The sequence below is a fragment of the Panthera tigris genome, chromosome X (assembly GCF_018350195.1).
Source record: "Panthera tigris isolate Pti1 chromosome X, P.tigris_Pti1_mat1.1, whole genome shotgun sequence".
In the NCBI taxonomy this organism is placed as follows: Eukaryota; Metazoa; Chordata; class Mammalia; order Carnivora; family Felidae; genus Panthera; species Panthera tigris.
In genome coordinates, this window is record NC_056677.1 from 48,207,001 (window position 1) to 48,224,396 (window position 17,396).

At 36.9% G+C, this 17,396-nt stretch overlaps 1 protein-coding gene across 1 annotated transcript in view; it reads left to right on the forward strand.

The window, feature by feature from the left end:
* The window catches only part of KLF8 (Kruppel like factor 8), a 78,546-nt gene that overhangs the window by 36,980 nt on the left and 24,170 nt on the right, over positions 1-17,396 (forward strand). Inside the window, exon 3 of the mRNA XM_042975000.1 lies at positions 15,925-16,489. Within this exon, the coding sequence (XP_042830934.1) occupies positions 15,925-16,489 (565 nt within the window). The remainder of the gene's footprint in view (positions 1-15,924; positions 16,490-17,396) is intronic.

Genomic DNA, 17,396 nt, shown 5'->3' on the forward strand with positions numbered 1-17,396 from the left:
ACCATATGATTTCACTCATACGTGGAATGTAAGAAACAAAACAAATGATCATAGGGGGAAAAAAGAGAGGCAAACCAAGAAACAGACTCTTAATTACAAACCGATGGTTACCAGAGATGGGGGGGTGGTGGGTTAAATAGGTGATGGGGATTAAGGAGTGTACTTGTTGTGAGTGCACTGGGTATTGTATGGAAGTGTTGAATCACTAAATTCTATACCTGAAACTAATATTACACTGTATGTTAAAAAACTGGAATTTAATAAAAGCTTGGAATTTTTTATATTAAAAATAAATAACTTAGTAAATCAGAGCTGTTTGAAACATTTGATTCCCCTGACCCTCGACCTCCCAGGGCATTTCTACCTATCTTCATCAAATTCTAAAGAGTATAAATATTTGGAAATTAATTTTTTTCTGGATTTCTTTCTAGAATTGAGGGTGCCTTTATCCATCATCTTTGATGATATATCAATAAATAACTCTTTTTTTGTCAACTCAAATTGACTTCAAATCTGATTAAGATTATTCTGGACCTTTGAGAAGGACTGTGGAAATTAAACTTCTCTTTAAATTAACCCCATAAATGTCTGTGTTTTTTTTTCATACTCAACTTTCTTCATAGACTCAGAAATTTGAGAAAGCTGCAGTCTGAAATTTTAAAGTAGCAAATGGGTACAGTAGCTATTCTCTTTCTTTGAAAAATGATAGTGACTGATGACAGAACACTTAAAAACTGAAGCCATCACACAGTGTTGAATATGAAAAGAGGCTATTTAAAAAGAAAAATCTGATGGCACAGTTTTAAATTAATCCTCAGATGCACTATTAAAACTGTGATAATTATATTCATTTTTGTGGAATGGGGAGCCATCTTGAGACATGTCAGTGAGAATTTTTAAAAATCACCAAAACTCTAGGGCTGAAACTTCAGTTACTCCTTACACTATGTCTCTTTAGAAACTTTATGCTATGTCATACCAAGTATGGTATGGTATGTACAAGAAGAAGGTATGGCAATAGTGTTTGTTTTTTGTTTGTTTAACCATAGGTGTAGTTATATTAAAAATATAGAAGAAATTAGACTATATATTGGAATTATTATTAAAAGTGTTTGGCCATATAGAAAAGAGCATTCTCAGTCCACACAGAAATTATTCAATGTAGGAGTTTAGTCAATTGAGTGTCTGACTCTTGATTTCACCTCAGGTCGTGATCTTAGGGTTCATGGGTTCCAGCCCCATGTTGGGCTCTGTGCTGTCAGTACAGATTCTCTCTTTCCTTCTCTCACTCACATACGCTCTCTCTCCCTTTCAAAATATATAAATAAACTTAAAAAAAGAAATTATTCACTATAGAAATGTGTGGATATGAGATGCTTGTCCTATTATGCCTTCACATTACAAAGCAAGAAAAAGTAAGTTCAACCTTTAGACCTACTTTTGAGCATAGTTTTTCTTGAGGAAGCTTGCTTACAGAATAAAGCAATCACAAACTAGAAAATCCTTGCTACAGACTGGATTCACTTAGGCATGCCAGGTGCACTTGAAAATGATATATACAGAAGGAAATACATAATGATATGCTGTGAGGAAGTTACTGTTAAAACAGGAAAACCCAAACACCTGGACTTCCAACATTACATTTAGTCTTATAATGATGGCAGAGAGGGGTAATGATTGGAGTTTTATTGTGGAAATGATTTTTATTAAGAACTGAAGGTCACAGGGCAGGCTTAGCCTACAGAAGCACAACTCATGATGGGTGTTAAAAAAGGCCTTGCAATATCTTATCTCATCAGGACAAGAATAGTCTCTATGATATGAAAGCAACCTGAGTGTCCATTCATAAATGAAAGGGTGAGAAGATGTGGTACAGGGCCCCGCCCCACGCCTCCCACCATGGCGCCCCTCACGTCTCCACAGGGGGAAGTTACTTCCTGACTCTGAGCTCTCCCCCGGCTCGGGCAGCCAAGTGCAGTGATCATTCTCGATCCCAAAAGTGTCTCTACACCCCTTGGGGAGTGCGAAGAGTGCAGCGTCCTTGGAAGCCAGCTTTGAGCAAGGCACCTGACCTTCCAGGACCTCAGGAGGCACCTCAGAGAAACCCTGCCTCACCATCTGCTCATGTCTCAGACATCTGTCTACATGGAATCTACAGACCTTCTTTCAGAAGAGGAATCGTAGGAGAACTATTGACTGTCTTCAAGCACTATCATGGCTGGATTTGTGTTTTAGGATAATCTCCTTGGCTCCTGTGTGGGGTAGATTCAGAAGATCCCATCGAAGCAGTACCACAAGACTGGCAGTGTTCAAGTAGCCCAGAGGCCACACCACCATGAGTCCTGCCCCTGGGAGAGGGGAAGATAAGGTACACACCAGTCTGACTGTGGCCTCAGCAGTGGGCTGGGGGCAGACATCAGGTCTGACTGCAACCCGCCCACCAAAACAAGTTACTCCAGACAGCACAGAGGAAGAGCTGTGCAGTTCTCTGCACTCCAGGGACTATCCAAAATGACAAAATGGAGGAATTCTTTCAAAAGAAACTCCAGGAAGTAGCGAATTGATCAAAAACGAACTGATCAAAAACGATTTAAGCAATAGAGCAGAAAATGAATTGAAAATAATAGTCATAAAATTAATCGCTGGGCTTGAGAAAAGTATAGAGGACAGCAGAGAATCTATTACTACAGAGATCAAGGGACTAAGAAACAGTCAGGAGGAGCTAAAAAATGCTATAAATGAACTGCAAAATAAAATGGAGATGACCACATCTCGGATTGAAGAGGCAGAGGAGAGAATACGTGAATTAGAAGGTAAAATTATGGGAAAAGAAGAAGCTGAGAAAGAGGGAGATAAAAAAAATTCAGGAGTATGAGGGGAGACTTAGAGAACTAAGTGACCTAATTAAGCGAAATAATGTACGCATAATTGGCATTCCAGGGGAGGAAGACAGAGGGAAAGGTGCTGAAGGTGTACTTGAAGAAATCATAGCTGAGAACTTCCCTGAACTGGGGAAGGAAAAAGGCACTGGAATCAAAGAGGCACAGAGAACTCCCTTTAGATGTAACATGAATTGATCTTCTGTATGACATATCATAGTGAAACTGGCAAATACAAGGATAAAGAGAGAATTCTGAAAGCAGCTAGGGATAAACATGTTCTAACATATAAAGGGAGACCAATGAGACTCATGACAGATCTGTCTACTGAAACTTGGCAGGCCAGAAAGGAATGGCAGGAGATCTTCAATGTGATGAACAGAAAAAAAATGCAGCTGAAAATCCTTTATACAGCAAGTCTGTCATTTACAATAGAAGGAGAGGTAAAGGTCTTCCCAAACAAACACTGAAGGAATTCATCACCACTAAACCAGCCCTACAAGAGATCCTAAGGGGGAATCCTGTGAGACAAAGTAACAGAGACATCACTGCAAGCATGAAACCTACGGACATCACAATGACTCTAAACCCATATCTTTCAATAATAACACTGAATTAAATGGACTAAATGCTCCAACCAAAAGACCAAAAGACATAGGGTATCAGAATGGATAAAAAAAACAAGACCCATCTATTTGCTGTCTACAAGAGACTCATTTTAGACCTGAGGACACCTTCAGATTGAAAGTGAGGGGATGGAGAACTATCTATCATGCTACTGGAAGTTGAAAGAAAGTGGAGTACCCATACGTATATCAGACAAACTAGACTAAATTAAAGGCTGTAACAAGAGATGAAGAAGGGCATTATATAATCATTACAGGGTATATCCATCAGGAAGAGCTAAAAATTATAAATGTCTATGTGCTGAATATGGGAGGCCCCAAATATATAAAACAATTACTCACAAACATAAGCAACCTTATTGATAAGAATGTGGTAATTGCAGGGGACTTTAATACTCACAACATTGGATAGATCATCTAGACACAAGATCAATAAAGAAACAAGGGCCCTGAATGGTACACTGGATCAGATGGACTTGATAGATATATTTAGAACTCTGCATCCCAAAGCAACAGAAAATACGTTCTTCTCGAGTGTACATGGAACATTCTCCAAGATAGATCATGTACTGGGTCACAAAACAGCCCTTCATAAATATACAAGATTGAGATCATACCATGCATACTTTCAGACCACAAAATGATGAAGCTTGAAATCAACCACAAGAAAAAGTTTTGAAAACCTCCACAAGCATGGAGGTTAAAGAACACCCTACTAAAGAATGAATGGGTCAACCAGGCAATTAGAGAAGAAATTTAAAAAATATATGGAAACAAATGAAAATGAAAATACAACAATCCAAAGGCTTTCGGATGCAGCGAAGGCAGTCCTGAGAGGAAAACACATTGTAATCCAAGTCTATCTCAAAAAACAAGAAAAATCCCAAATACAAAATCTAACGGCACACCTAAAGGAAATAGAAGCAGAAGAGCAAAGACACCCCAAATCCAGCAAAAGAAGAGAAATAATAAAGATCAGAATAGAAATAAACAATATAGAATCTAAAAAAAAACTGTAGAGCAGATCAACGAAAGCAAGAGTTGGTTTTTTTGAAAAAATAAACAAAATTGACAAACCTCTAGCCAGGCTTCTCAAAAAGAAAAGGGAGAGGACCCAAATAGATAAAATCATGAAAATGGAATTATTACAGCCAATCCCTCAGAGATACAAACAATTATCAGGGAATACTATGAAAAATTATATGCCAACAAACTGGACAACCTGGAAGAAATGGACAAATTCTTAAACACCCACATTCTTCCAAAACTCAAACAGGAAGAAATAGAAAGCTTGAACAGAACCATAACCAGTGAAGAATTGAATCACTTATCAAAAATTTCCCACCAAGTAAGAGTCCAGGACCAGATGGCTTCCCAGGAGAGTTCTACCAGACGTTTAAAGCAGAGATAATACCTATCCTTCTCAAGCTATTCCAAAAAATAGAAAGGAAAGGAAAACTTCCAGACTCATTCTATGAGGCCAGGATTACTTTGATTCCTAAACCAGACAGACACCCGGTAAAAAAAGAGAACTACAGGCCAATATCCCTGATGAATACGGATGCAAAAATTCTCAATAAGATACTAGCAAATCGAATTCAACAGCATATAAAAAGAATTATTCACCATGATCAAGTGGGATTCATTCCTGGGATGCAGGGCTGGTTCAACATTCACAAATCAATCAATGTGGTACATCACATTAATAAAAGAAAAGATAAGAACCATATGATCCTATCAATTGATTCAGAAAAAGCAATTGCAAAATTCAGCATCCTTTCTTAATAAAAACCCTTGAGAAATTCGTGATAGAAGGAACATAGTTAAACATCATCAAAGCCATTTATGAGAAGACCACAGATAATATCATCCTCAATGGGGAAAAGCCGAGAGCTTTCCCCCTGAGATCAGGAACACGACAGGGATGTACACTCTCACCGCTGTTGTTTACATAGTGTTGGAATTCCTAGCATCAGCAATCAGACAACAAAAGGATATCAAAGGCATCAAAATTGGCAAAGATGAAGTCAAGCTTCCCCTTTTTGCAGATGACATGATATTATACATGGAAAATCCGATAGATTCCACCAAAAGTCTGCTAGAACTGATACATGAATTCATCAAAGTCTCAGGATACAAAATCAATGTACAGAAATCAGTTGCATTCTTATACACTAATAATGAAGCAACAGAAAGACAAATAAAGAAACTGATCCCATTCACAATTGCACCAAGAAGCATAAAATACCTAGGAATGAACCTGACCAAAGATGTAAAAGATCTGTATGCTGAAAACTATAGAAAGCTGATGAAGGAAATTGAAGAAAATATAAAGAAATGGAAAAATATTCCGTGCTCATGGATTGGAAGAATAAATATTGTCAAAATGTCAACACTACCCAAAGCTATCTACACATTCAATGCAATCCCAATCAAAATTGCACCAGCATTCTTCTCGAAGTTAGAACAAGCAAACCTAAAATTTGTATGGAACCAAAAAAGGTCCCGAATAGCCAAAGCAATTTTTAAGAAGACCAAAGCAAGAGGCATCACAATCCCAGACTTTAGCCTCTACTACAAAGCTGTAATCATCAAGACAGCATGGTATTGGCACAAAAACAGACACATAGACCAATGGAATAGAATAGAAACCCCAGAACTAGACCCACATAATTATGGCCAGGTAATCTTTGACAAAGCAGGAAGGAATATCCAATGGGAAAAAGACCGTCTCTTTAACAAATGGTGCTGGGAGAACTGGACAGCAACATGCAGAAGGATGAAACTAGACCACTTACTTACACCATTCACAAAAACAAACTCAAAATGGATAAAGGACCTGAATGTGAGACAGGAAACCATCAAAACCCTAGAGGAGAAAGCAGGGAAAAACTTCTCTTCCTTCAGCTGCAGCAATTTCTTATTTGACACATCCCCAAAGGGAAGGGAATTAAAAGCAAAAATGAACTGTTGGGACCTCATGAAGATAAAAAGATTCCGCACTGCAAAAGAAACAATCAACAAAACTAAAAGGTAACCAACAGAATGGGAAAAGATATTTACAAATGACATATTGGACAAAGGGCTAGTATACAAAATCTATAAAGAGCTCATCAAACTCCACACCCGAAAAACAAATAACCCAGTGAAGAAATGGGCAGAAAACATGAATAGACACTTCTCTAAAGAAGACATCCAGATGGCCAGCAGGCACACGAAAAGATGGTCAGCGTCCCTCCTCATCAGGGAAATACAAGTGAAAACCACACTCAGATATCACCTCATGCCAGTCAGAGTGGCTAAAATGAACATGTCAGGAGACTATAGATACTGGAGAGGATGTGTAGAAACAGGAACCCTCTTGCACTGTTGGTGGGAATGCAAACTGGTGCAGCCACTCTGGAAAACAGTGTGGAGGTTCCTCAAAAAATTAAAAATAGAGCTACCCTATGACCCAGTAGTAGCACTGCTAGGAATTTACCCAAAGGATACAGCCGTGCTGATGCATAGGGGCACTTGTACCCCAATGTTTATAGGAGCACTCTCAACAATAGCTACAGTATGGAAAGAGCCTAAATGTCCATCAACTGATGAATGGATAAAGAAATTTTGGTTTATATACACAATGGAATTTTACTTGGCAATGAGAAATATGGCCTTTTGTAGCAACATGGATGCAACTGGAGAGTGTTATGCTAAGTGAAAAAAGTCATACAGAGAAGAGCAGATTCCATATGTTTTCACTCCTATGTGGATCCTGAGAAACTTAACAGAAGACCATGGGGGAGGGGAAGCAAAAAAATGGTTAGATAGGCAGGGAGCTAAAACGTAAGAGACTCCTAAAAACTGAGAACAAACTGAGGGTTTATGGGGGGTGGGAGGGAGGGGTGGGTGGGTGATGGGTATTGAGGGCACCTGTTGGCATGAACACTTGGTTTTGTATGGAAACCAATTTGATAATAAATTTCATAATAAAAAAATAAAAAATAATAAAAAATATGAAGATGTGGTACACACACACAGACACACACACACAGAGGAATATTATGCATCCACAAAAAAAGGATGAAGTCTTGCCATTTGCAACAACATGGATGAACCTAGAGGGTGTGGTGCCAAGTGTAATAACTCAGAGTGAGAAAAACAAATATTGTATTTCACTCATATGTGGAATCAAAAATAAACCGAATAAAAAAATGAATAAAAAGCAGAATCAGACCTGTAAATACAGAGAGCAAACTGATGGATTCCAGAGGTGAGTGGGGTAAGGGATGGGCAAAATTGATGAAGGGGAGTGGGAGATACAGGCTTCTAATTATGAAATAAGTAATTCATAGGAATAAAAGGCACAAGATAAGGAATATAGTCAATGATATTGGGATAGTGTTGTATGGTGACAGGTCATAGGTATACTTGTGAGCATAGCACAAACTTGTTGAATCACTATGTTGTACACTTGAAACTAATGTAACATTGTATGGCGACTATGCTCAAAAACCTTTAAAAAAAGAATAGTCTATATGTTCTTTAGTTTCTTTACTCTTATTGGTCAGTTTCCATTTTGGATTTTCCTGAATAATGTATTTTTCAATAAAATGAATAACTGTGGATTGAGTAACAGCTATCCTACTGTTCCTTAGAGATTCCTGGGGTTCTGCCTTTTAATCTGGGAAGAGAGATTGTCAGGTTAAGTGACAAGTGGGAAATGTAGATAAAAATAGCTCAAGTAGATTTGAAAGTTTCAGAGAATAAGGAAGTTTTAAATTCAATACAGTCATTCTTTACAATTTCCATCCCTTATCTCCCCCCACCCCACCCCAGTAAGATTCTACTGCCCTCCTTATCTGGATGAAATGAATCCACCTATGAGGGATAGATCACATTACACAAGTATGTGGAACAATAAATACAGAAAACAAACTGATAGTTGCCAGAGGAGAGGAGTGGGAAAATGGGCAAAATGGATGAAAGGGAGTGGGAGATACAGGCTTTTCATCATGGGATTAAAATGTATAGCATAGGGAATGTTGTCAATGTTATTATAATAGTGTCTTAGTGACAGATGGTAGCTACACTTGCACTGAGCATAAGATAATTTGTAGAAATGTTTAATCATTATGTTATACACCTGAAACTAATGTAATATTGTGGGTCGACTATACTGAAATAAAAATAGATTTAAAAGTATGTTAAATGATGGGGGAAATCACAGAAGTTAGAACTTACAGGAGTAGTTGGAAACAATACTTGGACCACAGACAAGGCCTCAGTTGGGGTCTGGGCTTATAAATCAGGAAACCAAGAGTATCATAGCACAGTAGAGGGAAAACACAGATGGGAGGCTGGGTAGATTCTGTAGATAAAGTACGGATATCTCTTGATGCCTACACTCACTCCCAGCATGCTCTGGGGGTTTTTTGAATAAAGTCAAACTCAGAGAACACTTCCTGTACTTAGCCCTCTATTTTCTGAGTTCAGACCTTTATTAACTCTCACCTAAATTTTTAAAAATCATGACGGTGATGTTTTATCAAACCCCTTTTTAAAGATATGTGCTTTTATTTTTATTTATTTCTTTATTAATTTTTAACATACAGCGTTTTATTAGTTTTAGTACAATATACAATATAGTGATTCAACAATTCCTTACCAACACCCTGTGCTCATCATGACAAGTGCATTCCTTAATTCCCATCACCTATTTAACCCATCCCCCACACCATCCCTTCTTGTAACCATAAGTTTGTTCTCTATAATTAAGAGTCTGTTTCTTGATTTGTCTCGTTCTCTTTTTTTTTCTCTTTGTTTGTTGTGTTTCTTTAGTTCCACATATCAGTGAAATCATGTGGTATTTGTCTTTCTCTGACTGACTTATTTCACTTAGCATTAAACTTTCTAGCTCCTTCCATATTGATACAAATAAGAATATTTCATTCATTCTTTTTTATGGCTGAATTATATATATATATATATATATATATATATATATATATATATATATATGACACCTCTTCTTTATCCATTCATCCGTCAATGGATATTTGGGCTGCTTCCACAATTTGGCTATTGTAAATAATATTGCTATATTCATCAGGATGCATGCATCCCTTTAAATTAATGTCTTTGTATTCCTTGGGTAAATACCCAGTATTGTGATTGCTAGATTATAGGGTAGTTCTATTTTTAATTTTTTTAGTAACCTCCATAATGTTTTCCACAGTGGCTGCATCAGTTTGCATTCTTTTCAACAGTGCACAAGTGTTCCTTTTTTGTCACATCTTCACTGACAACTGTTGTTTCTTGTGTTGTTGATTTTAGCCATTCTGACAGGTGTGAGGTGATATCTCATTACAGTTTTAATTTCCATTTCCCTGATGGTAAGTGATGTTGAGCATATTTGCATGTGTCTGTTGGCCGTCTGGATGTCTTCTTTGGAGAAATGTCTGTTCATGCATTCTGCCCAGTTTTCATTTGGATTATTTGTTCTTTGGGTGTTGAGTTTTTATAAATTATTTCTAGATTTTGGATATTAACTCTTTATCGGATATGTCATCTGCAAATACGTTCTTCCATTCCATAGTTTGCCTTTTAGTTTGGTTGAATATTTTCCTTCCTGTTCAGAAGCTTTTTATTTTGATTTAGTTCTAAAGGCTTATTTTTCTTTTGCTTCCCTTTTCTCAGGAAATATATCTAGAAAGAAGATTCTATGGCCTATGTCAAAGAAGTTACTGCCTGTGTTCTTCTATAGGATTTTTATGGTTTAAGGTCTCACATGTATGTCTTTAATCCAGTTTATATTAATTCCTTGTATGGTATAAGAAAGTGGTCCACTTTCATTCTTTTGCATGCTGCTGTCCAGTTTTCCCAACACCCCTTTGTTAAAGAGACTGCTTTTTCCCATTGGATATGCTTTCCTGCTTTGTCCACATTAATTGACCATATAGTTGTGGGTTCATGTCTGGGTTTCTGTATTGTTCTATTGATCTATGTATCTATTTTTGTGTCATTACCATATTGTTTTGATGACTACAGCTTTGTAACATAACTTGAAGTCTGGAATTGTGATGTCTTCAGCCTTGCTTTTATTTTTCAAGGTTACTTTGGCTATTCGGGGTCGTTTGTGCTTCCATATAAATTTTAGGATTGTTTGCTTTAGCTGAGTGAAAAATGCTGGTGGTATTTTGGTAGGGATTCCATTAAATGTGTAGATAGATTTAGGTAGTAAAGACATTTTAACAATATTTGTTCTTCCAATCCATGAACATGGAATGTTTTTCCATTTCTTTGTGTCATCTTCAATTACTTTCATCAGTTTTTTTTTAATTATTATTTTCAGAGTACATGCCTTTTCCCTCTTTGGTTAGGTTTATTCCTAGGTATCTTTTTACTGTTAGCGCCATTGTATATGGCATTGTTTTCTTAATTTCTCTTTATGCTGCTTCAGTATTGGTGTATAAAATTGCAACAGATTTCTGTACATTTATTTTGTACCCTGTGAGTTTGCTGAATTTGTTTATCAGTTCTAGCAAAACTTTTGTTGGAGTCTTCAGGGTTTTCTGTGTATAGTATCATGTCATCTGCAAAAGTTTTACATCTTCCTTAATGATTTGGATGCCTTTTATTTCTTTTTGTCGTCTGATTGTTGTGGCTAGAACTTTCAATATTATGTTGAATAGAAGTGGTGGCAGTGGACATCCTTGTCTTGTTCCTGACCTTAGGGGACAATCTCTCAGTTTTTTTCCTATTGATGATGATGCTTGCTGTGGGTTCTTCATATATGGCCTTTATTATGTTGAGGTATGTTCCCTCTAAACCTACTTTGTTGAGGGTTTTTATCATGAATGTATATTGTACTTTGTAAGTGCTTTAATCCATCTATTGAAATGATCATATGGTTCTTATCCTTTCATTCATATATCACATTTATTGATCTGTAAATACCGAAACACACTTGCAACACAGAAATAAATTCCACTTGATTGTGGTTAATGACTTTTTTAATGCATTCTTGAATTCAGTTTGCTAGTATTTTGTTCAGGATTTTTGCATCTATTTTCATCAGGGATATTGGCATATAGTTCTCTTTTTTAGTGGTATATTTATCTGGTTTTGGTATCAGGGTAATGCTGACTTCATAGAATGAATTTGGAAGCTTTCCATCCTCTTCTATTTTTTTGGAATATTTTGAGAAGAATATGTATTAGCTCTTTAAATGTTTGGTAGAATTCACCTGTGAAGCCATTTGTTCCTGGACTTCTGTTTCTTGGGAGTTTTTTGAACACTAGTTGAATTTCTTTGCTGGTTATTGGTCTGTTCAAATTTCTGTTTCTTCCTGTTTCTGTCTTGGTAATTTATATGTTTCTAGGAATTTATACATTTCTCCAGGTTGTCCAATTTGTTGGCATACAATTTTTCATAATATTCTCTTACAATGGCTTATATTTCTGTGGTGTTATTTGTTATTTCTCCTCTATCAGTTTTGATTTTATTTATTTGAGTTTTCTATTTTTTCTTGATAAGTCTGGCTAGGGATTCAACTTTATTGATTTTTTTTCCAATAGCCATCTCCTGTTTCATTGAGCTGTTATGTTTTCCATGTCATTTATTTCTGCTTTAGTCTTTATTATTTCCTCCTTTATCCTGGTTTAGGTTTTTTTTTTTTTCATTTTTTCTAGTTTCTTTATGTGAAAGGTTAGGTTGTTGATTTGATATTTTTCTTATTTCTTCAGGCAAGCCTGTATTGCTATAAACTTCTCTCTTAGAACTGATTTGCTGTATCCCAAAGGCTTTGGACTGTTCTGTTTTTCATTTTCATGTACGTTTTCATTTTTTTCTTTGATTTCATGGTTGGCATATTTATTGTTTAGTGGCATGTTATTTGATCTCCATGTATTGGTGTACTTTCAGATTTTTTTGTAGTTTTCTTCTATTTTCATAGCATTGTGGTCAGAAAAGTTGCATGGTATGACTTCATTGATCCTTGGACTTGTTGAAACTTGTTTTGTGACCTAGAGTTCTATTATGGATAATATTCCATGTGCACTTGAAAATAATGTGTATTCTGATGTCTTAGGATGGAATGTTCTGAATATATCTATTAAGTCCTGTTCCAGTGTGTCATTCAAAGCCATTTTTTTCTTGTTGATTTTCTGTTTAGATCATCTGTCCATTGATGTAAGTGTGCTGTTAAAATCCCCTACCATCATTGTATTATTATCAATTAGTTCCTTTATGTTTATTATTGTTTTATGTACATGGTTGTTTCTATGGGTGCATAAATATTTACAATTATTTTATGTTCTTTTTGGATTATCTTCTTTATTATTAATATGTCCTTTTTTGTCTCTTGTTACAGTCTGTGTTTTAAAATCTAGTTTTTCTGGGGTGCCTGGGTGGCTAGGTTGGTTAAGTGTCTGACTTCGGGTCAGTTCATGATCGTGTGGCTCATGAGTTTGAGCCCTGCATTGGGCTCTGTGCTGACAGCTCAGCTTTGGATTTTGTGTCTCCTTCTCTCCTTACACCTCCCTTGCCAACATTCTGTCTCTCTCTTGAAAATAAACATTTAAAAAATATATAAAGTCTATTTTTCCTAATATAAGTATTGCTACTGCAGCCTTTTCTTGACATGTATTTTCATGATAGATATTTCTCAGTCTTCTCACTTTCAATCTGCAGGGGGTCTTTAGGTCTAAAATTAGTCTCTTGTAGGCAGCATATAGACATATTTTTTTAAATCCATTCCATCACCCTATGCTTATTTTTCATTGGAGTGTTTAGTCCATTTACATTCAGAGTAATCATTGATAGATATGTATTTATTGTCATTGTATTATTTGTTATGTGATTATTTCTGAAGATTTTCTTTGATCCTTTCTTTCATGCTTTGATGAATTTCTTTAATAATATATTTGAATTTATTTCTCTCTATTCTTTGTATATGTATTTGTGATTTTTGATGTGTGGGTACCATTATTTGTATATAACTACTTCTGCATATAGCAGTCTATATTAAGTCGATGGTCATTTATGTTTGAACCCATTCTTTACTCCTCTCCTCCCCATGTTCAAGGTAAAAGTTGTCATATTTTAGATGTTTTCTTTCATGAGTTCCTTGACTTCTTGTTTACAGAAATAGTCGTTTATACTGCTTTTGTGTTGCCTACCTTCAGATTGTCACTTACAATGCCCTGCCATGTAGTGTCCTGTTCCCCAGGGCCGGGCACTTCTGGGAGTATTCCCATTGTGTGCTGCATGTGCACTGTTGTTTTGCCCTGCCACTTTATCCTTCAGGCCATTAACTCCAGAGGCTCTCTTTGCTTGTTGTGGACAATATTTGGCCTCTGGAATGAATGTGACACATTTTAACTAGGTATGCTCTGGTCTGCTTGTGAAATGAGAACTGTCACCTCCACGAATGGAACTGAGACACTGCAAATCTCCTGAGTTGGGGCACTGGGTATAAGCCACGGTTTGGGCCTGTATTCTAAGGTAGGGGGCATACAGTGCTGGGACTGAGGCAGAAAATACTGGGAGGTGGTGTTTTCTGGAACACAAAGAGGGGGGCTTGGTGTAAACAAGTTAGTGAGCATTGGTGCTGGGCTTGTTCCTACTGGTAGCCCTGTGCTCATGCCGAGAAGCATGGGTGGGAAATGGCTCCACCCAATTTCTTTGTTGCAAGAATGTCTCTCCATAGATGCTGCCTCTGTGGGATGCACTCTGAAATGAGCAAATAACCTCCCCATTCTATAACTCAGGTGCTCTTCAAATCACTGTTTCCATGCTGTATGTTCTTGGGTTGTTTGCTTGCTTTCTCTCTAAGAGCAGTACATTGCCATCTGGGCTGCATCCCAGCCAAGCCAACTGACTTTAAAACTCCAGGCTTTAAGCTCCCCCTATGTTAGTCTGTCTCTTGCTCTCCTATGTGGCTGTGGCTCCCTCCCCACTGCAGCAGCCACAATCTGTTTCTGTCTTAAAACATGTCTCCACCCTTCCTCCCTTCTTCAATGTGGCCTCTTCTGTACCTTTAGTTGTGGAGTTTGTTCTGCCAGTCTTCAGGTCAATTTCTGGAATGTTTAGGATGATTTGATAATATTCTGGCTGTATTCATGGGATGAGGAGAGCCTAGGGTCCTCCTACTCCACTGTCATCTTCCAACAACCTATATCAAACCTATAAACATTAACAATAATTCTTTAATATCATCCAAAATCAAGCCAATATTCAAATTTTTACAATCATTTAATAAATGTCACCATTATTGTTCCTGTTGCTTTCTTTATGGTCCCTTTGAACGCAGTCTTATTCTTCCTTCAATCTATCCTTCATTGAGGAGCTAGTTAATTACCACCAAAATAGCTGTGCACTTGTAACTCCCCTCTTTGAAAGAATTATACTTTATCACCCAGCCTTTCTTTGAGTTCAACCTTCCATCAAATTCCAAATGTAAAAAAAAAAAGAAAGGATAGTTTTATTCTGTGCAAAGGATGCATTATTGAACATCTCCCATAATTCAAAACCCCTATAAACCAAATCCAATTGTGAGAGAGAATGAGGTCTTATTTTATTAGCTGGATAAAGTAGCACCACTATCTCCAAGGCCATCTTCAAGAACCAGGGTGTTGCTTAGCAATGGCATAACAGTTCAAAATATCATTGACATTTACATTAATAGAATTTTTAGGAGGTTTTAAATTAGATTGAGGTTTTATGGGTTTTTACAAATATGTATTACCTATAAAGTGACCATTTAATTCATATTTTTTTTAATGTAGAAGTTTCACATTTTGGCTTTGCATATAATACAATTGACAATACTGCTTCATTATTCCCTAAAAATATTGTCTCTTGTTATATCTCTATAAACTCAAAACATCTCTCTTACTCATTTTCTGCCTAAATAATTCTTATTAATTCTTTAAGATCCATATATCATAGCTCTTCCTCCTTGAAGCCTTTTCTCATCTTGCCTAGAATGAATTTTTCCCTTTACTTTTTCTTAAATGCCTTGAATGTATATCTGCTGCATCACTTATGGTATGACTTATAAGCTATTCACATTACTCTATCATTATAGTTAGTATGTTAGTATACACTTTGTGGCTAGACCCTTACTCACATTTGCTGTCACTGAGCTTAGCACAGTACTTATGGTTGATATTCAGAAAATGTTGACTTTAAGTAATCTTTCAGGGTTATTATGAAGATTAAATGAAATAATTTGTATCAATTGCTTGATACAGTGCCTGGTACTAGTGTTTAGTAAAGTTTCCCTTCCTTTTTCCTCATACTCCTGCCTCATTTCTCTCAACTCCCTATATATGTGTCCATGAGAAGAAAATATAGATTTCTTGATTTCATTCTTCACATGACTTTTCAGGGTAATGAATATTTTGCACCTTTCATTTATTTATTTATTTTAGGTCACTGGCTCTGTTCATATCAGAGATCCTCCTAAGACAGAAGATAGAGGGAATATGACATCTCCACCATTCCCAGATGCCAGTCCCATGGAGAACCCAGCATTATTTAGTGACATCAAGATTGAGCCCCCAGAAGAACTTCTGGCTAATGATTTCAACTTGCCCCAGGTGGAACCAGTTGACCTCTCTTTTCACAAGCCCAAGGCTCATCTCCAGCCTGCCAGCATGCTGCAACCCCCAATATTCACTCCCAAGCCAAAGCCTGCTCTCCAGACACTTGTAGTGTCCACTTCAACATCTGACACAGGCACTTCAGCAAATATCCCTACTGTTCTGACTCCAAGGTCTATCTTGGCATCCTCTCAAGGAACTGGTGGCCAGCAGATCTTTCATGTGATTCACAGCATCCCTTCAGTCAGACTACCAAATAAGTTGGGTGGCCTAAAGACCATCCCAGTAGTGGTACAGTCACTTCCCATGGTGTATACTACTTTGCCTGCTGATGGGGGCCCTGCAGCCATTACAGTCCCACTCATTGGAGGAGATGGCAAAAATGCTGGATCAGGTAAGCATCAGTGTCCCCCTTTCTTGGGCCTCACCTTCCTCCATTTATTCTTTTAGAATTATTCTATCTTTTATTTAATTTCATCCCCTCCAATTATTCTTGCACACAGCTTCAAGAATAATTATTTGTAAACACTGTTTTTATCATGTCTCTTTAGTGCTTAATATAGTACAAATACTCTCTTGTTTCGTCCATGATTCTAAAATTGGGGTATGCATATATATTTTTTAATTTTTATTTATTATTTTTGAGAGAGTGGGGGAGGGGCAGAGAGAGGGGGACAGAAGATCTGAAGGGGGCTCCACACTCACAACAATGACCCTGATGTGGGGCTTGGACTCTCAAACTGTGAGATCATGACCTAAGCCCAAGTTGGATGCTCAACCAACTGAGCCACCCAGGCACTCCTGGGGTATGCATATTTTTGAGGAAAATACTATGTATCTTTCTGTATTCTGTATGTTATTTGATAACAAGTAATTTAATCACATTTCATATTTTAAAAATATTATTTTATTAAAGAGAAAATGTACAAGTTTAATGACCTTTTATAATAAGACACAAATGTCAAAAATAGTTTTAACCTTATTAAGGAACACACTCAGATTTTCTAGCAAAATGCATTTATTTGTCTATGCCATTAAGAATGCTTTTGTGGAAAAGTTAAGAACATTTCTAGTGCTACATTTCTAGCCAGGCTTAGCACCTGTCTCTCCCAATACCATAACCATTCTCTTCCCTAACAGGAAAATAGTCTTCTTTGAAACATTAACATCTTCCCTGGGCTCTCCTTCATTTGGCATCTATCATCCTCCATTTTACTTTCTCATTTGCCTGTGTCACAAGCGTATTGGCATTCTTCTCAACTAAATTGCAAATTCCTGGAGAAGGAAACTATATTATTTCC